Consider the following 25,015-nt stretch of genomic DNA (forward strand, 5'->3'; position numbering starts at 1 on the left):
AGACTGTCAGTCCAGTCACCACCTTGAACCACAATCTAGCTCTTGTTGCCCTAAATCACATCTGAATACCACCCATATTCTCCAACTTAATACAAAACAGACCTGAAGTTCTTCTCTCCTCAGAATTTGGTTATGACTGAAATGTAATAAGCAGGAAGTTAGAATTCTGGTTGCAAAGAATTCATGTTGAAAGCAGAAACTGTCTTACTCATTTTTAATACACTTGTGCCTAGAACAATGTCTCGTTGGATGATTAGTGAGTGAATTAATGACAGGCCTTAAAAGAGAAAAGGAAATTTTACAAGACTATAGCAGTTGAAGAACTACATTGAAGAAATTAAGGAAGCAAATCCAATAACTGAATTAACACTCCATGACCCATCTAGCTATTGATCAAAGAGAGAATTTATTCACAGAGATTTTCAAATACAAACAAAATAGCACTTTTAAATTTTTTACAAAATGAATATAGAAATAAATGTGGTACAGCACAGTACAATAATGGACAAAAGAAAACACGATCCATTGACTGGAAAATGTCTCTCATTATTCTCATATCTTCGGCTGAATTCTCTCCTACAGTGGACAGAAAGGTGCCCCTTTTCTTCATAAGAATATCACAGCAGAAGCTACTCAGAAATATTGCATATTGTTGAATAACATGGAAATACAAAGGCGTAACTCTAAAGGTCTGCATAAACACTGAAAATATGTTGAACTAAATCAGAGTTTATGCAGGATATACAAAATACTGATAGTTTGGCTTATTGGTCCATTTATTGGGTTTAATATATGCTTTATAAAGTGATAATACTGTATTTTAAATGTATATTAAAAAGAAAACAGAGGAGAAATGCACCACTAAACCTCCTGTAAAGTCTGTGCGATGATCCATGTTTGTGCATGGGTGTGTGTGGGGATGCGTATGTCTGTATGTGCTTGTGTGCTTTTGGGAGTGCCGTGACCTACAGGGAACATTTTTGGGGGTACCCTGCTTCCCAACGTAACACTGTTTCTACTAGCCCTTTTGATTTTCTGAGTCTTCACCTAAAAAAAAACAAACAAACAAAAACCAAAACTAAAACCCAAACCCTTGTTTGCATATATAGATTTGGGGTGTGTGTGTGTGTTAACAATACTCTGTGGAATAGAACCACCCATGCCCTGCAATAATTTTAGGCTTTGGTCCATTTTTCTCCATCATTCTACACTCTCCTTTTTTTTCCCCCCACAAATCTCCTACAATCCTTCCTTCCTATATCATGTTCCTGATTTTATCGGGTTTCATTTTATTAGCATTGTGTTGGATTAGAACTACTATTCCACCTTTTGAAGGTAGGTGGATGTTTTGACCTCTCCAAGCCCCTTCGGTCCGTCTTCTCCTCTGTCTGCTCTTGGTGGCTCCATCTCAGTATGGGTAGTGCTTCTGTTTCTTGCCTGAAAAGCAAGCCAGCCATGTGCACAGCAGCATGGCGGCAGTGGCACCTGCTCCCGTGCAGTAGTAGGCCCAGCCGATTTCACACTTCCCTAGGGACAAAGGAAAGGGAAAGAAGAAAGACACAGATGAGGATGATTTTGCAGCAGGCTTTCTTATTGCTTCCAGTGTGTGGGTTCTGAAACACCCATTAGGAATATGGTATCCTCGCTTAAATGGAATCATAACGTGCTGCAAGTTATCTGGACAGTGAAGAAAGCAAGAATGGCTGGGTGCATTTCAGAAGGATCTCAATGTCTACCTCTCACACTGGCGAAGAGAAGTGTAGTCCCCTCCACCAATATCCACACCCCGGTCAAAAAAAGAGAAGAATAGCAGCAACCAGGATATGAGATGAAGGAGTTAATTCTAACTTACATCACCCAAGCTCACCTGCATAACAAAGTACTTTAGAGAAAAAATCTAAATGTTGATGCAATCTTTCTGCAAAAGGGCCACTTTGAGGAGGCAACTCATTTGAAGGATAATGGCTAATGCTAAGGTGAATACTGCTATTTATGTGGAATCCTCAAGTGACTTACTCTCTACTGTCTGAATCAGAAAACAAAAATTCCCAGATTCTTCTGGGATCAACACTCACCTTGAAGATAAAGTGTCATTTAAATGAAAATATAATGACAAGTGTCCAAATGGGTCCTGATTTCTCAGAGTTGGATTAGTCTTAATAGTCATAACACACCCAAAATATTAAAAATATAATAAGCAGATTTATTTATCTATATTGTCTTTGTCAATTCTTTTATCAACATTATAAGGTGGAATACTAGCTCAACATAGTTGACAAAAATGCTTCTGAGCATTTAAAGAAGTTGGTGACTTACCCATAGTCATACGCTTATAATTTGGAATAAAGTGAGCCAGGACTCAAACCCGGGTTCCAGATCCCAAGAATAGGTTGGCGTCCCCAGATACCCTATTTGGGTTAATGGAATGGGTTTTTGCATTCATTAGCTTTTTCTTTCTTAATGACATCCAAGTTACTCTTTTTGTGTGCATAGTAAAGAAGGCCTCTATATCTTTTACTGGACACTGTACTTTCTGCTTCAATTCTAATTCATTTTTCAGCTGGTCTTAACATCTTATCAGACGATGCTTGAACAGCAACCATGTTCCTCCTTTTGGTTCTTGTTTTGCATTACATTAGATACAAACATAAACAGCAAGACATTTGGATTTCACAGTCACTGAACATAAAAGCCACAGATTGAAAATCACGGGGCCAGGTACAGTGGCTTAGGCCTGTAATCCCAGAATTTTGAGAGGCCAAGGTGGGTGGATTACCTGAGGTCAGGAGTTCAAAACCAGCCTGACCAACATGACGAAATCCTATCTCTACTAAAAATAACAAAATTTAGCCAGGCGAGGTGGTGGGCACTTGTAATCCCAACTACTCAGGAGGCTGAGGCAGGAGAATCACTTGAAACCAGGAGGCGGAGGTCACAGTGAGCCAAGATTGCACCAGTGTACTCCAGCCTGGGCGACAGAGCGAGACTCCGTCTCAAAAAAAAAACACACAAAAAAACAAAAGAAAATCACATCCCTTTTTTTCACAAGCAGTCTGCAGGAAAACAGCCTGTTGCTTGGCAAGAGTGACACCATCTTGAAGCAAAACCTCAATGAAGACGAGCGTTTGACTCCTGCATAACGAGGTGTTCCCATAGCATAGATAACCCCCCATAAAGAAACAATGCCTATGGCATAGACAACCTTTCATAAAGATGTTTATCTCATCTCCCTAGAGGTCACAAGTTTCAGCAAGAAAGTATGAGATGTGACCAGCTGCACGTATCTGTACCCTAAAAGCTTGCTGTGTAAAGGCTGCTTTCTGGAGGGCGGGTGCAAAGATCCGCCATCTTGCAGCTGCCTGAGACATGGCTTCTGTTCGTAAGTCCCTATTAAATGTTTTTTTTCTGAGAAACTGGACTTGTCAGCCTCTTTCCTCACCTCTTTTCTCAGCCTCTCAGCCTATGGGGCTGGGTTTGCATAGACCTGCTCACCGCGGAACACAGCCACTTTTACCTTGTTCATTTGTGAAAAATTAATAACTTCCCTGCTGAAAACTGCCAAGACTGTTAGGTATAACGTGCAGTTAAACTTTGGATCTTCACTGGACATTTACTGAAGAAGTAGTTAGCATGTCCCCCATGCACGGATAAAAAGGCAAGGCGAGACAGAGCTAAGGGAGTTACTGGCTTGTGGTCACCATGAGTCAACAGCAGCAAAATTTGATCAAGAGCCTCCACATCCTGAAAGTTCTTAGACCATTACCTAAGCACACAGATATTAAGCTGTGTTGTTCAGTCCTCAACCTAGGTGTCAGCCCTGATTTCTCCCTTTCCACATCCAATGAATAATTAAAAAATAGCAAATGTGTTTTGATTACCATTTTCTCAAGATTGTCATGAACTTTACATGGAGTAAACATTAATGCTTTAATTCTCATAGGAACACAATGTGGCAAGTACATGAATATCATTCTCATCTTTCAGAAGGGAAGACGGAGGCCAAGGAAAGTTTAATAACCTGCTCCAGGACTTCTCCTTAATAAGTAGCAAGTCCTCTGCCACTCTCGCCCATATCTATCCTGTATCCTTTCCCTTCTCAAATGCCCGCATCATCCCCCAGGCAGTCTGGTCTGCTGTCATTGCTTTCTTGTCTCTCTGATTCTTCTTATATCACCAACAGCAAGGTAGGCAGCTGTCTTTTAAAAAATCAATCAGATCAAGCCACGCTCTTACTTAAAACCCTGTAATGACCCAGCATTTTGGGAGGCCAAGGCGGGTGGATCGCTTGAGGTCAGGAGTTCAAGACCAGCCTGGCCAACATGGTGAAACCCCATCTCTACCAAAAATACAAAAATTAGCCAGGCGAATTTGATCAAGAGCCTCCACATCTTAAAAGCTCTTAGGCCATTACGTAAGCACACAGACATCAAGCACACAGAGTAAATTAGTGCAAGTGGCTCACACATAAGAATCAGTTGAACCCGGGAGGCGGAGGTTGCAGTGAGCCAAGATTGCGCCAGTGCACTCCAGCCTGGATGGCAGAATAAAACTCTGGCTCGAGAAAAAAAAAAAAAGAAAAAGGAAAAAAAAAGTCCCTTGAATGAATTCTCAAAAATCAATGTCCTTCCTATAGCCTATGAGGGCTTAAATGTCTGCTGACCTCTCACACCTCATGACCGCTCTCTCCTGTGTCTTATCTCTGGCCACAGTGATCACTTTTTCTGGAGCACATCAGCCTTGTTGCTGACATTAGAGCTTCACACTTACGATTCCTTCCACCCAGAAATTCTACTTCTAGATCATGGAAATGCCAGGCCTATGGCAAGCACCTAATAAATAATTTGTTGAATGAAAGGCAAGGTAAAAGAAAAGCAGAAAGGAAGCAAAGCAGGCAGGCAGCTAATACCTGAAAAACAGTAAATCTAGTATTTTATTTCAAGAGTAACTCTTGTCCTGTTTTGGCGCTGAAATTTTGGAGAGAACTTCCCAAACCAAGTGTGTATTTCTGGTCTCATAGCAAGTGTGTTAAATTTAACAGGGTAACAGATTCTGAAAGATCGCCTCTCCACCTCTGGGTAGGTCTCACTGGCACAGTGACCTCCATTAATACTGATAGAATACGCATTTTTCACAGGCTCCCTTCACAGGTCAGATTTGCTGACAACCATGAACTAACGTGGTTGTGAGTCTTGGGAATAATCTCCAATTTGAATTATTCTTTAGCTGGATTAAATACACCTAGAAGGGTGAATTAATAGGTAGAGAAGAGATGACCAATAGTTTAGAACATTTCAAAGAGTCGGCAAAATTTGTGGTCCATCTATTTAGCACTGGACTCATAACACAGAACACAATCAATTGTTCATTATTAATAATGTATTGCCCTATACATAGTTCCATAACCTAACATGAAAAGTAGAGTATATAATTCTTTATTAATTATTTGGCACTTAAGAAAAAGTTGCTGAGGCTAATTATTTGAAAACAGTGTATGTGACAGTAGACACATTTATTAAACAAAGATGGAAAAAGAAGCTAGTAAAGGATTGGCTATCAGAGGGTAATGAGAGAGAGGATAATATTGGTTTTGCTTTTGTTTTTGGCAGAGAAGTCAATAAAATAGCAGAAGTTTAAGCTTCAGCATCTCGTAAGTGGCAGGGGAGCTACAGCCGATGCTGTAGATTCTCCAGCCAGTCCCTCTGTGTCCCTTTGCTGGTTCTGGACTCTCAATCTCCAGCTTCCTGTTTGCTCCTAACAGCTTATATTTGCAACGCTCTTCAGAGGACCCATGAGTGACTGGCATTACTCTGTCCCAGCTCTTTGACAGCTGAAGTGCCCCCTGGTGTGACCCACTGCCAGCAATGGACTTGTACTGGAGCGTGCACACCTGGCTTTCTTCCCTCCAGGTGGCACACAGTCTGCAGTGTAATGATAATGAATGTTCCCAGCACTGTGAGTTCAGGCTGAGGCTGAACCCTCATAGGACAAACCGCACCCTGCTGGGTGTTGACTCCTTCCCTACCTTGCTTTTCCACTTCCCCACTGGTTTTTCCTTGGCACATTTCCTCAGTCACTTGAACACAAATCCTCATCTCAGGATCCACTCTGGGGAACCAGATCTAAGACAGGAGTGAACGAACAAAGACTTTCTTGCTTTTCTTTATCAAGGGATCTGTAAGTTTCTACCATTTGTCAGAAACTAAACCGCCCCACCCACCTACCCAAGCCCTGCTGTCACCTGAAAGAGACAGAGCAGAGCTTTCAGCACCAGCTGGTTCCGGCTCTCACCACACTACCCTCTTCCTCGGGCAAATCCAAGTCCTTGTCTTGCTCATGTGTAATTGTAATTTCTAGTCATTGTTATCTGGATCCATTCTTGTTTATGTCATAAAACAGGTAGTTAACGTATCAGGCTAAATATCTATCAGATGAAAACTGGCAGGAAATTAAGATCTTTAAGGAGTGTACCATAATAGCAGAAAATGTTTGAGGATATAAGAAAATACGGCCATCAATCAGACATATATGCAAGTTTGTGTGTGATTTACAAAATTTGGAGTTAAAATTCAACAGCAGTTGGAGTCAAAATGAGCTTTTTTTTTTTTTTTGAAGGCGAGGTCGCTGCAGCTTGTCGCCCAGGTTGGAGTGCAGTGGCGCTGATCTCGGCTCACTGCAAGCTCAGCCTCCTGGGATTCAGCCATTCTCCTGCCTCAGCCTCCTGAGTAGCTGGGACTGAAGCCACATGCGATGCCCGGCCCAATTTTTGTATTTTAGTAGAGATGGGGTTTCACTGTGGTCTCGATATCCCTGACCTTGTGATCCATGCCTTGGCCTCCCAAAGTGCTGGGATTACAGGCGTGAGCCACCACGCCCGACCAAAATGAGCTATTAATGTTCAATGTGATTTACAAGAAAAAGAGTCCTTCATTTAAGACATGAAGGCTTTTTCATTTACTAAGCAATTTTAAAAATAATTATTAAATCAAAAAGTAGTTTAATATGAATTTGTTCTAGTGTTATAAATTATACTGAGATATAGCTAACCAACCAAACTAGCCTCAAAAAATATACAAAAGTACATATGCATACATGTCTTTTGAGGAAAAATGGTCAAGATCAGTCTAGTTAGAGAAAGGTGTATCAATAGAATTTAACCAAATCTGAAAAAATACCGTCATTCAACCCTGATTCTTGATTTTCTTCTTCCCTTCCTTTTCCCTTTCCTCGTTCCCTCTCTCAATTTATTCATTGATTCAACAAACATTCAGTGAGTGCCAGCTCCAACGATGAATGAATCACTGGGTACTGGGAGCTTGTTGGGAATAATATAGATATAATTCCTGCTATCAAGGAGCTTATTGTCTAGTCAAGGAAATAAGCATTAAGCAATACTGAGACATTTACATACTGATAATTGTGATACGTGCTTTGAAGGAAAAATCCAGGATGCGAAAAATCCAGTGATCTATGTAGTGTGGTCAGGTCAGTGAAAGAGAAGCTTAAATTAGAAGTGAGATCTAAGCCAAGACCTGCAGATGTTCAGGAGTAAGCCAAGCGTGAATGTGGGGGGCCAGGGAACAGTATGCTCAGCGTGAGGGGATGGGAAATGTAGTGGAGAAATGCAGACAGATTTGGGTCTTGCCTAAAGTATTGCTCAAGTAAGAGATGGATTCCATTTTGGGTGTAAAGCAAAGAATGGGTTGAGGTATGACCACCTCCAGAGTTCGAGAGCTTGAAGCCTGAAAATTCCCTCTTTGAAATTGTCATTTGTATTGTTGGATAGGAACAGTCACAATATAATAAATCGTAACCTCCTCCTACCTGTTTTGGTATGTTAAAGAAGCTGGAGATGCAGCAGGGAACAATACACACAGGGTCTTTGGTCTCATGAAGCTTACTTTCCAGTTCATATCACTCACATCAGCTGTATTATTCTGAAGCATTCCTTGTATATTACACACATGTTTTGTAGAACTTCAGTTTAATGAAATAAACCAGATACAACAGAATTTTTTTTTTCATAAAACTATAAACGTGAAAGCAAAACATCCAGAATTCTGTGAGAGATTAAGGGTTTACCAGGCACGGGGTTGTCACCTTGAACTTCTCCAAAAGAAAAGGAAAAATAGATTTTTCTCTCTGAGCACGATCCTATTGTTAAAACCTACGTGCTCAATAACAAGAAATTAGCACCATGTTTTACGGTCATAGAAAAAAAGTGTTTCTGCATACTTTTCATGAGTAGTAATGAAACGAAATAAAACCAGGAAATACAGGACCATTCTTCCACGGCCTCTCTCTGCCCATGTCATGGCAATAAATGCTTGTTATTATAATGCAAACATAAAGCATTTTTCCAGAGGGCAAGTTTTGTCTGTGATCCTTTCAGGAAATTAGAGAAGCAAATCTGTTTAAACTTTCCCTTTTGCTCTCCGTAATGCTCCATCAAACAGGACTCCAAGCTTGCTTGGTTGGCAAATTGCTGCTTTCAACAATGGGGAATACTATTCTTGACAGATAAAATAGAGGTTAATGGGACAGAAAGCAGCATACCATAGCCACCTGCCAAGTCGATAGAAAAAGACTGTGGCGGAATTCCAGGGCAGCCCCAGAGTAGAGATAGGGGTGGGGAGGGTTGTTGTTGATTTCTTAGGGTGGCTCAAATTAGTTTTTAGTATAGCTTTTGGAAGTGATGGAGACAGAAAGAGAGGTACAAAGAATCCAGTCTTATTCCATGTAACAATGGCATTCCGGTGATCTTTTCATCTTTTAAGGACACCGGAGTTTAACCTCTGCCTTTTCATTAATGTGTTCAATTAACATTTTGGAGCCTACCGAGTGTGACTGTCTGCTTGTTTCAATGTTCTATTCGGGCACTCAGTACGATGACCAGATCACAGTAACCGATACACATTTGTGGCATGAATGGATATCAGACATTATACTTGTGCTAAGAATAGAGATACAAAATTAATAGTCCTATAACAGCTGTCATATATAGATGGCGAGTGAAAGGTTACAAGTTATGAAAGGGTCTCTCCTTTAATAATTTTTGTCTTGGATCGTTGATCTGTTTATACTTTCCAACATTATTCTCACTTTGAAGATGCAGAAACTGAAGGATAAGTAACTTACCCCGTATCTCAAATAAATAACAAAGCTTGAACTTGGAACTTGGGTCAAACTGATTCCAGAGTTTTTTCCTGTGCTCAGATAATGTATAAAAAAGATCTTAATCAAATGCATTTTTCTCACTTGTTAAATAGTACTTGTCTTGGCATGTCTATGCCCAAGAAAAAGATAAAACATATTTTACCTTGCCCCTTCAATTTGCCAGTCTTCTTAGAAGACTACATGCTGTTAAAGTGAACTAAATATGGCCCGAGAATAACTCTGTACTTCTATATTTGAAACCTTGTGGACGAACTGCAACCTAGCTTAACAGGCAGACAAGAATGAAACCTAACTTAGGAGTGTGCACCAGTAATAATTGCTGAGTCTTGGCCAATCCCAGCAGCCATAGTTCAACCACTCATACACTGCTGAATGTTCAAACTGTATTGAAATAAAGCAAACACCAAACTGTAGCCAATCCAGTTGTTTCTGTACCCCACTTCTGATTGTTGTACGTCACGTTCCTTTTTTGTCTATAAATTTGTGCCGACCATGAGGCACCCCTGTAGTCTCTCTGAATCTGTTGTGATTCGGGGGGCTGCCTCATTTGTGAATTGTTGATCGCTCAATTAAACTCCTTTAAATTCAATTCAGCCAGAGTTTTTCTTTGAACAATGCCCATGTTCAATGAGCATGGTTTCAATTACTAAAGGTCTGCACCCTGCAAAGACTTGACAGCCCCGATTCCTGAGCCAATGAAACCACACTTGGCACCTTTGGCAGTGCATCTTCAAGGATGTGGGAATGTGATGTCTAATATAAGTTTGCTTGAGGAACAGATAACTGATGCTCCCTGCAGGAGAAACTGGCTCTAGAAATGGTCCCAAACTGAGTGCTTTTGACCCTACCTTGATTCTGTCTGAGCCTTAGCTGATGAAGGGCTTCAACTCCTGGGTACACTTTAGTTCCCCTCCAGAGCTGCTGTCTGCCTGTGAACCCTCAGAAGTTTGGCTGGTGCCACCATATCATCCTAACTTTCACCCAGAGACTCCATAGTAGCGCCCTCCACTGTTCACTGTATTGCTCTGGAAAGCGCAGCACATGACACTAACTCAGGCAGTTCCTGCCCTCTGACTGCATGCCATTTATCACAAAACCTCCATGTTTATAGTGCCTTTCCTTGAACTTGAGCTCCATGGGATCCCCATTTACTTCTCTTTCCCCACAAGGTCACTGCTGAGCACCCAGAATGCCTTGTAGCCATAGTGCCTGAGTCAGGATATGATAAGCTGACTGACTTCATTTATCCAGGCAGAATATCTTTTATCTGTGATATGTTAAAAATGTTAACATGTTAATATTTAAATGTAGAGTTTGGGTAAAAATGAAGTAGGCATATTAGATTGTATCCTTGTTGCTTGTATCCTTGTGTGTATATAGAGATATATATATATTGTTTTTTTAGACAGAGTCTCGCTCTGTCTCCCAGCCTGGAGTGCAATGGCACTCACTGCAACCTCTGCCTCCTCCTGTGTTCAAGGTATTCTCCTGCCTCAGCCTCCTAAGTAGCTGGGATTACAGGTGTGTGCCACCATGCCCAGCTAATTTTTGTATTTTTAGTAGAGACAGGGTTTCACCATGTTGGCCTGGCTGGTCTCAAACTCCTGACCTCAGATGATCCACCTGCCTCGGCCTCTCAAAGTGCTGAGATTACAGGCATGAGCCACCATGCCTGGTCCTAAAAAAAACTTTTAATGAGACAAGCAGTAAAAATGATGTGTCATGTGCCTGTAAAGAGAAGACCACCCAAACTTGGTTGGTGGGCAGAAAACACAGAAGTAAAACGGCTGAGAGAAGAATGTTTGTGGGGTGTGGCTCTTTTTAAAAGCTCCTTTACAGCTGGGCGCGGTGGCTCACGCCTGTAATCCCAGCACTTTGGGAGACTGAGGCGGGTGGATCACGAGGTCAGGAGATCAAGAACATCCTGGCTAACACAGTGAAACCCAGTCTCTACTTAAAAAAAAAAAAATTAGCCAGGCGTGGTGGCCTGTGCCTGTAGTCCCAGCTACTTGGGAGGCTGAGGCAGGAGAATCTCTTGAACCCGGGAGGCGGAGGTTGCAGTGAGCCGAGATTTTGCAACTGAACTCCAGCCTGGGCAACAGAGCGAGACTCCATCTCAACAAACAAACAAACAAAACCCCTTTTCTTGTTTCTTTATGTCTGTTTATTACAGAAAGTATACACTTGTATTGATTGTCAGGGCTGTCCTGTACACAACTCCAAGGCGTCTATTTATTTTGCATTCTACAGGCTTCCTAATGGATGTGCCCTGGGGGTGCGGTGCTGCACACATGCATATAATGGGAATAGCGCTCCCTGCATAGTATTCCCCCAAAGAATAGGTGATGAGAAGGTGTGTGTAATGGTAGAATCTCCCAGATCCCATGCATTGAGTCTATTTTCAAAATATCCCAGGAGGCCATCTTGATGCCTCCTAAGTCACCACAGCAGCACTGCAGTAGGTGGGACCAGTATTTCCCCTCAAGGACTGCAGCTCTCCACTGCTGCTGTGAATGCACTGAAATATGAAAGAAGTGTGCCACTGAGTGACAGCCTATCTGCCAGCCCTTACATGTATACACCATCCACTGGATTGCAGCCTGAATTACACCACCAAACAAAAATTCTTTCACCACACATCACTGGTGAAGAGCAGGAATCTAGCCACAAATAAAGATTCTACACAGAACCTTGGGCCTCTGAAAGCACCCAGAAATGAAGCCAATTGACTATGTATGACATACACCCCATTCAAACCCTCAGAAAAATAAAGAATATAAAAACAAAAAGCCCCACCGAAGCAACAGCAATTTCAGAAAGATAAAAGAACACCAGCCCTCTTGGATGAAAAATAATCAGGCAAGAACTCTGGCAATTCAGAAAATCAGAGGGTCTCCTTACTTCCAAATGATTGTACTAGCTGTCCAGCAATGGTTGCTAACCAGATTGAAATGGCTCAAATAACAGACACAGAATTCAGAATATGGATGGGAAAGAAGTTCAACAAGATTCAGCAGAAAGTTAAAATCCAACCCAAGGAAACCAGTAAAATAATCCAAGAGATGAAAGAAGACATGGCCATTTTAAGAAAGAACCAAACTGAACTTGTGAAATTGAAAAATTTACTACACGAATTTCATAACACAGTTGCAAGCATTAATAACAGAATAGACTAAGCCGAAGAAAGAATCTCAGAGCTCAAAGACCAGTCTGATGAATCAACTCATTCAGGCAAATATAAAGAAAAATGAATGAAAAATAATGAATAAAACCATTGAGAAATAGGGGACTATGTAAAGAGGTCAAACCTATGACTCACTGGCATTCCTGAGAAAGAAAGAGAGAGAGTAACCAATTTGGAAAACATAGTTGAGGATACAGTCTATGAAAATTTCCACAATCTCACTAGGGAGGTCGACATTCAAATTCAAGAAGTTCTAAGAACTCCAGCAAGGTGCCATACTAGATGCATACTGATCAGACTCTCCAAGGTTGACATGAAAGAAAAAAAATCTTAAAGGCCATTACACAGAAGGGTCAGGTCACTTACAAAGGGAGCCTCATCAGCCTAACAGTAGATTTCTTAGCAGAAAACTTACAAGCCAGGAGAGGTTAGGGGCCTATTTTCAGTATCCTTAAAGAAAACAAATTTCAACCAAGAATTTCATATCCAGCCAAAGTAAGCTTCAAAAGCAAAGGAGAAATAAAATCCTTCTTAGTGAAGGAAATGCTAAAGAAATTCATTACCATCAGACCAGATGTCCTTCCTCTAAACATGGAAATGAAAGAGTAGTACCTGCTACCACAAAAACACACTTAAGTACCTAGCACACATATCCTATAAAATGATCACACAATCAAGTATAAAACAACCAGCTAGCAACATAATGACATGATCAAAACCTCACATATCAATATAAACCTTGAATGTAAATGGTACAAATGCCCCACTTAGAAGGTACAGAGTGGCAAGTTGGGTAAAACAAGTAAGACCCAGCCATCTGCTGTCTTCAAGAGACGCATCTCACATGTAATAACAACCATGGGCTCAAAGAGAGGAAGAAAGATGTATTTTGCAAATGGAAAACAAAAAAGAGCAGGGGTCACTAGTCTCTCATCCAATAAAACAGACTTCAAACCAACCACAGTGAACAAGGACAAGGAAGGGCATTACATAATGATTAAGGGTTCAATTCAACAAGAAGACTTAACTATCCTAAGTATATAAACACCCAACATTAGAGCACCTGGATTCATAGAAGAAGCACTTCTAAACCCATGAAAAGATTTAGACAGCCACACAAAAATAGTGGGGGATTTCAAGATCCCACTGACAGTGTTAGGCAGATCATTAAGGCAGAAAACCAAAAAAGAAATTCTGTTTTTAAACTCCACATGACCAATGAGACCGAACAGAAACCTACAAAATACTCCGCTTAATACACATTATTTTCATCTGCGCAAGGAACATATGCTAAGACTGACCACACGTTCAGTGATAAAGCAAGTCTCAATAAATTTTTAAAAAGTAAAATCATACCAAGCATATTATCTGACCACACTGAAATAAAAATAGAAATTGATACCATGAAGATCTCTCAAAACCACATAATTACAGGAAAATTAACTTACTCCTGAATAACTTTTGCATAAAGAATGAAATTAAGGCAGAAAATTAAAAAATTCATTGAAATCAATGAAAACAGACACAATGTAACAAAATATCTGAGATGCAGCAAAAGAAGTGTTGAGAGGACACGTTATAACATGAAATGCCTACATCAAGAAGTTAGAAAGATCTCAAATCAATAATCTAACATCATATCTGTGGGACCAGAAAAACAAGAACAAACTAACGCCAAAGCAAACAAAAGAAAACAAATAAATCACAGCAGAACTAAACAAAATTGAGATGTAAAAATTTAAACAAAAGATCAATCAAACCAAAACTTGGTTCTTTGGAAGGATAAACACGATTGATAGACTGCTAGCTAGGTTAACAAAGAAAAGGGGAGAGTATCCAAAAGAGCACAACCAGAATTGACAAAGGGACATAACCAATCCCACAGAAATACGAATGACCCTCACAAACTATTATGAACATCTCTGTGCACACAAAATCAATAATCTAGAGGAAATAGGTAAATTCCTGGAAACATACAACTTCTCAAGATTAAACAAGGAAGAAATTGAACCCTGAACAGACCAATAATGAGTTCTGAAATTGAATCAGTAACTTAAAAAGCTACCAATCAGGCTGGGCATGGTGGCTTGCACCTGTAATTCCAGCAGTTTGGAAGGCCAAGGCTGGCAGATCACTTGAGCTCAGAAGTTCGAGACCAGCTTGGGCAACATGGTGAAACCCCGTCTCTATTGAAAAATGTAAAAAGTAGCTGGGTGTGGTTGCATGAACCTATAGTCCCAACTACTCAGGAGGCTGAGGTGAGAGGATGGCTTGAACCTGGGAGGTGGAGGTAGCAGTGAGCTGAGATGGTGCCACTGCACTCCAGCCTATTCCTATGTTGAATAGGAGTGGGCTCCCTAGCCAGAGCAACCAGGCAAGAAAAAGAAACAAACAGCATCCAAATAAGAAAAGTAGAAGTCAAACTATCTCTCTTTGCTGGTGATATGATTCTATACCTAGAAAACCCTTAAGACTCTGTCAAAAGCTTCCTGGTACTCATCAATTACTTCAGTAAAAGTTCAGGATACAAAGTCAATGCATGAAAATCAGTAGCATTTTTATACACCAATCATATTTAAGTTGAGAGCCAAATCAAGAATGAAATCTCATTTACAATAGCCACAAAAAGAATAAAATACCTAGGAATACACATAACCAAGAAGTGAAAGATTCCTACAAAAAGAACTACAAAATACTGTTGAAAGAAATCATAGATGACACAAACAAATGGAAAAACATTCCATGCTCATAAATTGGAAAAATCAATATCATTAAAATAACCACACTGCTCAAAGCAATCTACCAACTTTGTAGGTTGGTAGATACTGCTCAAAGCAACCTACCAACTACCAACATCATTGTTCACAGAATTAGAAAAAAATATTCTAAAATTCATACAGAATCAAAAAAGAGCCTGAATAACCAAGGCAATCCTAAGCAAAAAGAATGAAGCTGGAGGCATCACATTACCTGACTTCAACTATACAACAAATTTGCAAAAACCAAAACAGCATGGCACGGGTACAAAAACAGACACATAGACCAATGGAACAGAATAGAGAAACCAGAAATAAAACTGCACACCTACAACCATCTTTGGCAAAGTAAACAAAAGTAAGCAATGGGGAAACAATTCCCTATTTGATAAATGGTGCTGGTATAACTGGCTATCCATACGCAGAGGAATAAAAGTGGACACCTCCTTATACCATATGTAAAAATTTACTTGAGAGATTAAAGATTTAAATGTAAGACCTCAAACTATAAAAATTCTAGATGAAAACCTAGTGAACACCCTTTCAACACAGCTGTGGGTAAAGAATTTATGGCTAAATCCTCAAAAAGAACTGTAATAAAAAAAATCAACAAGCGGGACCTAATTAAACTAAAGAGGTTTTGCATAACAAGAGAAACAATCAATGGAGTAAACAGACAACCTACAGAATGGGAGAAAATATTCACAAACTATGCATCTGACAAAGGCCTGATATCCAGAATCTATAAGAAACTTAAACAATGCAACAAGGAAAAAGCAAATAACCACATTAATAAGTAGGCAAAGGACATGAACAGATAATTCTCACAAGAAGATATACAAGCAGCCAACAAACATGTGAAAGAAAAAATGCTCGTCATCACTAATCATCAGAAAATTCAAGTCAAAACCACAAGATACCATCTCAGACCAGTCAGAATGACTTTTGTTAAAAAGTGAAAACATAGGCCAGGTGCAGTGGCTCACACCTGTAACCCCAGCACTTTGGGAGGCTGAGGTGGGTGGATCACAAGGTCAGGAGTTCAAGACCCGCCTGGCCAACATGGTGAAATCCTGTCTCTACTAAAAATACAAAATTAGCAGGGCAGGAGCCTGTAATCCCAGCTACTCGGGAGGCTGAAGCAGGAGAATCACTTGAACCCGGGAGGCAGAGGTTGCAGTGAGCCAAGAGTGCACAACTGCACTCCAGCCTGGGTGACAGAGCGAGACTCTGTCTCCAAAACAAAACAAAAAACCTAAAAACATAACAGGTGTTGGCAGGACTGTGAAGAAAAGGGAAATTACACACTGTGGTGGAAATGTAAATTAGTTCAGATTTGAGAGCAAAAATCTGTGGACAGCAGTCTGGAGATTTCTCAAAGAACTAAGAGTTGAACTACCATCCAACTCAGCAATCTCACTGCTAGGTATATGCCCAAAATAAAAGAAATTGTTCCACCTAGAAGACACATGCACCTGTATGATCACTGCAGCACTATTCACAATAGTAAAGGCACGTGCCCATCCATGGTGGATTGGGTAAAGAAAATGTACAAATACACCATGGAATACTACATGGCCATAAAAAAATACCAAGATAAAGGCCATTTTCCTAAGCAAAGTAATGCAGAAACAGAAAAGCAAATACCGCATGTTCTCATTTATAAATGGGGGCAAAACACTGGGCAAACATGTACATAAAGATGGGAACAATAGATACTGGGGAATACAAGGAGGAGGAGGTAGGACAAGGGTTGAAAATCTACCTGTTGGTGGATGGGTTAGGTACTATGTTCACTTGTTGGGTGACGGATTCAATCATACTCCAAACCTCTGCATCACGCAGTATACCTCTGTAACAAACCTGCACATGTACCCCCAGAACCTAAAATAAACATTGAGGAAAGAAAAACCTGCAGCTCTGCTCTCTCATGTGACTCTAACATACAAGACTCTTTTGACCTGTTCTGTTATTTATTATCAGGTTTAGAGGACTGAATGGTAGGATTTGGATGACACCTTGTCCCAAAGCACATAATTATTGCCCTCAATGTATGATAATTTCACACCAAAGCAAGCGTATTGGAGCCACTTCAACAAAAAGAGAAGACAAGGCTTTTTTTTTTTTTTTTTTTTTTGAGGCGGAGTCTTGCTCCTATCCACCCAGGCTGGAGTGCAGTGGTGGAGTCTCCAGCTCCTGCAAGCTCCACCTCCCAGGTTTTACATGATTCTCCTGCTCGCCTCCAGTAGCTGGGACTACAGTGCCCTTCTCCACACTATGCATTTTTTGCATTTTTAGTAGAGGGCAGGGGTTTCCTGTGTGCAGGATGGTCTTGATCTCACAAGCCTCGTTATCCGCCTGCCTCAGCCTCACAAAGTCCTGGGATTACAGGCATGAGCCACCGCGCCCGGCCAAGACATTTTTTAAAAGACTCCCTTTATCTGTTTTGTTTGCCCTACTTTCTCCACAGAACTAACCAGAAGATAAAACGCAGATGTGTCCATCAGTAAGAACTGACACACTCAAGCTATGGCATTAAGCACTCTCCATAACCACGCATGTCAAAGGGAGCAGAGATTTATGCTCTAGAAAAGATAAGATGTGTATCTGCAAAGAGCTCATAACAGAACAGCACTATGTCTAAGGAGATATGTTAGGGGTGAATTTTGATGGGAAAATATATATCAGCCTTGTCAATTTTATGCAGTGTAGGTAAATCTATTCTGTAGCTGGAGTAGGAGGAGTAAGGAAAGAGCGCTACAGAGACATGCATTAGAGGCAATGGTCAGCTGTTCAAACACTAAGCTCAAATAGGAGCACATGTTAGATGGGCCTCTGATTGTCAGGGGACAAAAACAAAACAAAACAAAACAAAATAAACAAAAAAAAAAAACCTTTCTGAATTACAAATGCATTCTTTTATATTCAATGGTATAAGTTTCCCTTCTGGATTCCCACAAAAATTTTGCTAAAGAGCCATAGTTTTTATTTGCTCTGTTGAGTCTCTCTTGACCCCACCCCCCCCCAAAAAAAATATTTGAGCTCCACTTTTGAGATAAGAGACTGTGGGCAAAAGAAAATAACAGGTTTGTGGACATTTATTAGTACCAGTTATTGTCCCCCAAAGAAATGGCGCTGGCCATCATCAACACAAGAATTTACCAGAAAATACCTATCTGAGATCTCATACTTGCACAGCTGCTCATATCTGTGAAAGGGCAGGACAGACTTGACACAAGGGTCAGCAGTGCTGAGTCCAAATTGTACAGCAGAGGATGGAAGACAGTGCTAGCCATCATTATTATTGTTAATGCTGTCACTATTAATACTTTTCTGAAATCTTAACAATTTCTAACATCAGAGTGAAGTTAGTGAAGAAAGCAACTTGTTTTCTTTCAAATTTTGAGCCTCTGAAGATTTTTTTTTTTTTTGAGACAGAGTCTCACTCTGTTGCCAGGCTGGAGTGCAGTGGCATGATCTTGGCTCACTGCAACCTCCATCTCCCAGGTTCAAGTGATTCTCCTGCCTCAGCCTCCCGAGTAGCTGGGACTACAGGCGCCTGCCACCACACCGGGCTAATTTTTGTATTTTTAGTAGAGACGGGGTTTCACCATGTTGGCCAGGATGATCTCGATCTCTTGACCTTGTGATCCACCCGCTTTGGCCTCCCAAAATGCTGGGATTACAGGTGTGAGCCACCGTGCCTGGCTCTTGAGGCTCTGAAGATTTTAAATATGCTTTGCATTTGTTATATTTTGCAAGTCAAAAACCATAAGCATAAAGAAAGCCCATGACAAACAATACCCAGCACAAGGAAATGAGTTCCATTTCTTTTATTAATAATTCTGTATGTAAAATATATCAGTATAAGATCTGTAGATTAGATAATAGCATTTTATCAATGTTAATTTCCTAATTTGGTAATTGTATTGCCAGATAAGAGAAGGTTATTGTTAGGAATTACTCACTTAAGTATCTAGGGTTGGGAGGACAGCATGTCTCAGAAGGAGGGAATAGGGCAGGAGGGAGGCCGGAACTGATAAAGATGGTGTGTTGAAATCAAACATTAAGGGAATCCAGGTGAAAGGAATATAGGACTTCTTTGTATTATTATGTAGCTTTTCTATGTATCTAAAATTACTCCAAAACCAGAATTACACAAATGTAAACACAAATTTGAATATATCTATGTGACATGGTTTGGATTTTTGTCCCTGCTCAAATCTCATGTCGAACTGTAATCCCCACTGTTGGAGGAGGGGCCTGGTGGGAGGTGACTGGATCATGGGGAGTGGGCTTCCCCCTTGCTGTTCTCACGATAGTGAGTGAGTTGTCACGAGATCTGGTTGTTTAAAAGTATGTAACACCTCCCCCTTTCTCTCTCTTCCTCCTGTTCCGGCCAGGTAAGAGGTGCCTGGTTCCGCTTTGCCTTCTGCCATGACTGTAAGTTTCCTGAGGCCTCCCCAGCCACACTTCCTCCACAGCCTGTGGAACCGTGCACCAATTAAACCTTTTTTCTTTATAAATTACCCAGTCTCAGGTAGTTCTTTATAGCAGTGTGAGAACGGACTAATACAATGGGTGTATGTATATGTATAAGTATATACAAAATCAGTGGGGACTTTTGTAAGTTTAAGGAGCAAGAAATCAATAAACGTACTGACCATATGACATGCAAAATGAGACACCCGCATAATGGCCATTTTTATTCTGTAATTTTCCTCATGAAAATACTCAATGACTCTCTTACACTCCATTTGCAGGTGTGGCTCTGTTAAGCACAGCACACAGTGAGGAGGCTCAGTTGGTTCCTACCCTCTGGCCACATCCCACCTAACACAAAACTTCATCCCATTCCTGCCAACCACACCCAATTGAGCAAACAATCTACAAACTGAATCCATTAAATAAAGATGACATCCCAGCACAAATCATACGACGTTCCTGTGAGATAATACAGGAGGTGGATGAGTGTGCAGGACCTATGTCCAGCGGGGAAGGAACAGGGTGTCATCCATCTTCTCCAGCAGGAGCTGCCTAGAGGACAAGGGCCACACATCGGGGCACAGAGCCCATTTTCCTCCACAAAATTTCCCCAGCCTGGCAAGGTAAAGCAGTTATATATTCGATGTGGGAAACAATATTTCCCACTGAAAATAAGGGGGTTTTCCAGCTGATACGTTTGAAGGATTTTATACAACCAAAGCGGGTCTTCCAAAGAGAAAGACTACAGGATTTCTTTGTGCAGTCAAAGTCATCCCCAGGCAGGTCCAGCTGTGAGTGCTGCTGGCAAGACAGGAAGGCAGAAGGGATGGGAGGGAGGGATTAGAGGAAAGGGATTAGACCTGAACAGGACAGAGCCTCTTTTAAATTCAAGCCTTGTCAAAAGCCAGTGCGTCACCCCTCCGTTTCTGCATCCCTTTGACTTTATCCTTGTCACTTCTGCCACCCAGAGCATCACAGCATCACGGATTCTAGAGACAGAGGGACCTAGGAGAAGGATCATTTAGGTCATGGGTTGGCAACCTTATTCTGAAAGAAGCCAGACAGTAAATATTGTAGTTCAAAAGCAAGCACGGTCACCAAATAAACAAATGAGCATGGCTGTGTTCCCATACAATTGTATTTACGGAAACATGCGGACTAGATTTGGCCCATAGTTTGCCAACCTCTGATGTAAGCCATCTCCCGTACTTTCCCAATGAGAACACTGCTGCCCAAGACACCGACAGGGCTTTCCCATGTCTCTTGAATGTGTTCTCTTCAGTAGCTGAGTCCTATTCTTTGTTTATAATTTGTAATTTCCTGGCTCCCAGTCTAAAGCAGGCTGGCGATGCTGGGTTATTTTTATCCAAAAATGCAGCCCTGACTCTTTGAGTACTTACACCACATAATTACCTGCCTACCCTTTTAATTTCACATACCCAGAACAAAAAGCTATAAAGCTGTGGGAAAAAAACCAACAAATTTTTTCATCAACAAACCAGGCCATATATATATATATATATATTTACACTGGGGCATGTATTGCTTAACAATGGAGATACACTCTGCTGATGCATTATTAGGTGATTTTGTCATTGTGCAAACATCATAGAGTGTACTTACACAAACCTAGATGATATAGCCTACTCTATTACACAGCTCCATCCTCATCTGGTGGGTCCACCATCACACATGCGATCCATCATTGACTGAAACATCATTATGTAGTATGTGACTCTACTTCATGTCAACATAAGTAAACTACTTGTGGAATCGAGACTGATATGAAACAAAAGGGGCAGGGTTACGTGGCAGGGAAGAGAGTAGAGATGGGCCAATCACAGAAACCGGCCCTGGAAGATCTGAGAACTAGATGTCCAGGTGATGTTGCTGGGTATGGCTGCACAGGAACAAACGCTCTGCACTTCCCCTCTTATCTAGAGTCCTGTGGGGTTTCCCTTTCACACCACACCAAACCTCATTATTTTTCCTTCCATCAGATCCATCCAGGGTCCTTCCTCCTAAATTCCACTGAGTCAAGGCCCCGTGTCATCCCATCCTGAAATCCCAGTAGGAAGCACATGCCATGGAAAGGGTGGCAGATGCTCTGCCTATTTAGCATTCCCCCAATGTGGAGAATGGCAAAGGAAACAAATACCCTGGCTCCTCCAGAAACATAACCACATTTCAGCAGGATGAGTGGAGCGGCTTCTGAATTCTTATGATCACACCAATCAAATGGACCTCTGTTCTGTGGCCCGGTGGATAGTCTTCTTTCTTTTCTTTTTTTTTTAATTAACTTTAAGTTCTGAGATACACATGCAGAATGTGCAGGTTTATTACATAGGTATACACATGCCATGGTGGTTTGCTGCACCCTTCAATCCCCCACCCAATAGTTTTCTTAACATACATATTTCTGCCACTGACACACAAGAAATGGTTTACCCTTTGTCTTGTCTGGCCAGCTGAGTATCTGCTAGCACAGCTGCTATTAATCCTTGCTCCTTAGCACTGAATCCATTCTAAAACTTTCCTTAGAGATCACGTCCTGTTAAGATGATAAAGCAAACACGTTGGCTCAGTGTATAGTGGTGGTCTTTGTGTTCACACTGTGAACTGTCACAGAATCTGATCTCCAGGTGGGGGTGGCTAAGATAACCAGTCGGGCTTTATGTAGTGTATGGTGATGAAGATTATCCTTCAGTTTCTGTCTGTAGCTGCTATTTATAAAGGCTGGAAATACCTGAAATCCAGCTCCTCTGGCTCACGGACTGCCCAGAAGAGAGTGTGCCAAGAACCAGTCTGTCTCTTATTGCTGCTCCTCCATGTGAACTATGGCTGCAGCCATTTTCCTATAACACCCATGTGAAGAGGTGCTGCATGTCATCCTGATATGATGTATCTGCCCTCCCCGTCTCTACGGGTTATACTTCCATTGGCCACCAAGCAGTCTCTGAATATACTCTCTAGGTATCCAGTTACATACCTAGAGAACCGGAACGGAACTGCAGCAAGCACTGCTTTGATGTTTGTTAGCTGCCTCAATCTAAAAGGTTTTCCTTGATGATCCCTTTTGGCTTGTACAGTAGCTCTTGGGAATGAACCTCATTCAATTTGGTCAAGTATAGCCTTGAGACTCTTTTTGGTAAATTACAATCTGTTGAAAAAGTGTGAGACATGGTAAGATACTCTTCCACAATCTCATTTCCAACTTATAATGAAAGCAAGTCACAGAACAAATCCTCCTACACATACAGACACTTATTCAACAAATAGCCATCAAAAAGCAGGCACAAAACATCAAACTGACCTGGGATCTAGTTAAGTCCTAACTCTCTTTTTAGGTATTTGGACGACCAACGTCTTGAAAAAAACCACTAGGGAAAATGCAGCAAGGTTCCATGGCAGGATTCTGTTCTCTTTGGCAACAAACAACCAGAAATCTTCCAAACCAGAGACTAGAAACTGAACACTTTAGGGATGATCAAGCCGTGGATACCATTCCCAAGAACACTGAGGGCACAGATGCAATGCATCAGTAAGGCTGTACTGGGTATCAAAATACTAAAATATGTACCTGTTTGTAGGTAAACAGCCACTGCCCCCAGTTCCCCCAAAACCCTTTCTTCCCTTGAAAACTCTAGGGAATCCTTGCCTCACATCCCAGAAACCAAAGAGCTAATGCCTGGCAATGGAGGCCCCCATGGGAGCCTACCACTGCATGTGGCCAGTACTTGTTTTAGCTAGTGTTTTTTACAACCTATGACATATTGATTATTAAATATTTTGAATATCACTTAGACGTAGAGTGATAACACTGTGACTGGATGAATGCTTGAATTCTTTCAAGCAAAATTAGGGAATGTCTCTAACTACTTATGTGAATTCTACCAATCCACGATCTTGAGTATCTTTAATTTCACCAATGAAAGTCCATTTTTAATACTCATCATGCTATTTAATAAGATCTAATTCTACCAATAAAAGTCCATTTTGATCATTGCTGTGCTAATTAGTAAAGCTTCCAGTGTTAGTCAAGATATGAATAACAGAACCACTTGTACTAGCATCCATGAGTATCCAGTCTGTAGTATGTACTTGAGTTGTGGTTTCCCTTAAATAATATGCATATATCACTGTCTATGATGAAGTATTTTTCAAGGAACTATAGGCATTGTAACAGTAGTCTCAAGAACTGTGAAGGGTCTGATATTTTACTCTATTTGCAATGTAATAAGTTATACTATCACAAATTTTTGGATGCCGTCAAAAGATAGGAGACTCCTGGATCAGAGATAAAGGACTGTATTAATCACAGCACAGCAGGCAGCGTGAACTTGATGTTTATTATATTCACTCCCCTTGTCGCCCTCACCTCACAGGGGCTGACGCAAAACAGCCCAGGTGAATGCAGCAAACATAGTGGGTCTGTGTCACAGTTGAGGAACCCAAACGAAGGGAACTTGAATCTTTTATAATGGACTGCAATAAAATCTGCTCAATCTTTATTTACCCCAGAGAAAGGTATCATTTTTATTATAATGGACACTAAACACACCTGTCCTCTGCTCTACTTCCAAGACTGTTTACTATACAAACATCTTTGAAATGATAGTTCAGAATAGAGTGTCTCTGCTGACAAGTTGTGCGAAGACACAAGAGATCTGTGAAGAACCGTCTCCAACAGTGGCACTAATGAAACTGGCTAAGATCCTAAGTGGAAGCATATTCAATTCACTAAGAAGGCTGAACACTCATTTTCACAGATGTGATTTTGAATTAGAACTGGTATGTGGCATGGACATAAACCTGGGAACAACAGATACAGGGCATCACTACAGTGAGGCAAGAGGGAGAGGGGTAAGGGCTGAAAAACTGTTTTTCAGGTACTGTGTTCCCTACCTGGGTGATGGTATCAGTTGTACCCCAAACTTCAGTGTTACACAATATATCCATGTAACAATCCTGAACATGTACCCTCTGAATCTAAAATAAAAATTGAAATAATAAAAAAGGCAAAAATGTCATTAAAAATAAAAATAAAAAAGAACTGTTGTATGGGAGTACTTATTTGCATAATGCTTCTTGTAAGCAGAGGTGCGTTTCTGTATAATATCCCTTAACAAATACTCTCGCAAATAATGAAATGAAGTCAAAGGGGTTCAATTGTGTTCTAGCTTTCTGGGGGAATTTGAGGATTGTCGGGAGGTGAGGTCTAGAGTTCAGACCTCTAAGTTTTCCCATGTAAGACTTCCAAATGTTTTCTATTATAGGTTCTAAGTCTTCAGGTGTCAGAAATCCATTTGAATAATAACAAAAAGCTATGAATACTCTCTCCAGAAAAAAGCACATGTCCAAAAGCCTATGAAAATTGCATAGCATTTCAGTAGGTTCTCAATTTCTCTGAAGCCTA

General features: G+C 40.9%; 1 protein-coding gene across 3 annotated transcripts in view; it reads right to left on the bottom strand.

The window, feature by feature from the left end:
- Window positions 1–387: 387 nt before the first annotated feature.
- Window positions 388–25,015, bottom strand: part of LHFPL6 (LHFPL tetraspan subfamily member 6) — a 261,438-nt gene continuing 236,810 nt past the window's right edge. For all 3 annotated transcript variants that reach the window (XM_003913796.5, XM_009191815.4, XM_009191814.4), the window contains exon 4: window positions 388–1,527. In XM_003913796.5, coding sequence (XP_003913845.1) covers window positions 1,409–1,527 — 119 coding nt within the window. In that variant the 3' untranslated portion in view covers window positions 388–1,408. The remainder of the gene's footprint in view (window positions 1,528–25,015) is intronic.

The sequence above is a fragment of the Papio anubis genome, chromosome 15 (assembly GCF_008728515.1).
Source record: "Papio anubis isolate 15944 chromosome 15, Panubis1.0, whole genome shotgun sequence".
NCBI lineage: Eukaryota > Metazoa > Chordata > Mammalia > Primates > Cercopithecidae > Papio > Papio anubis.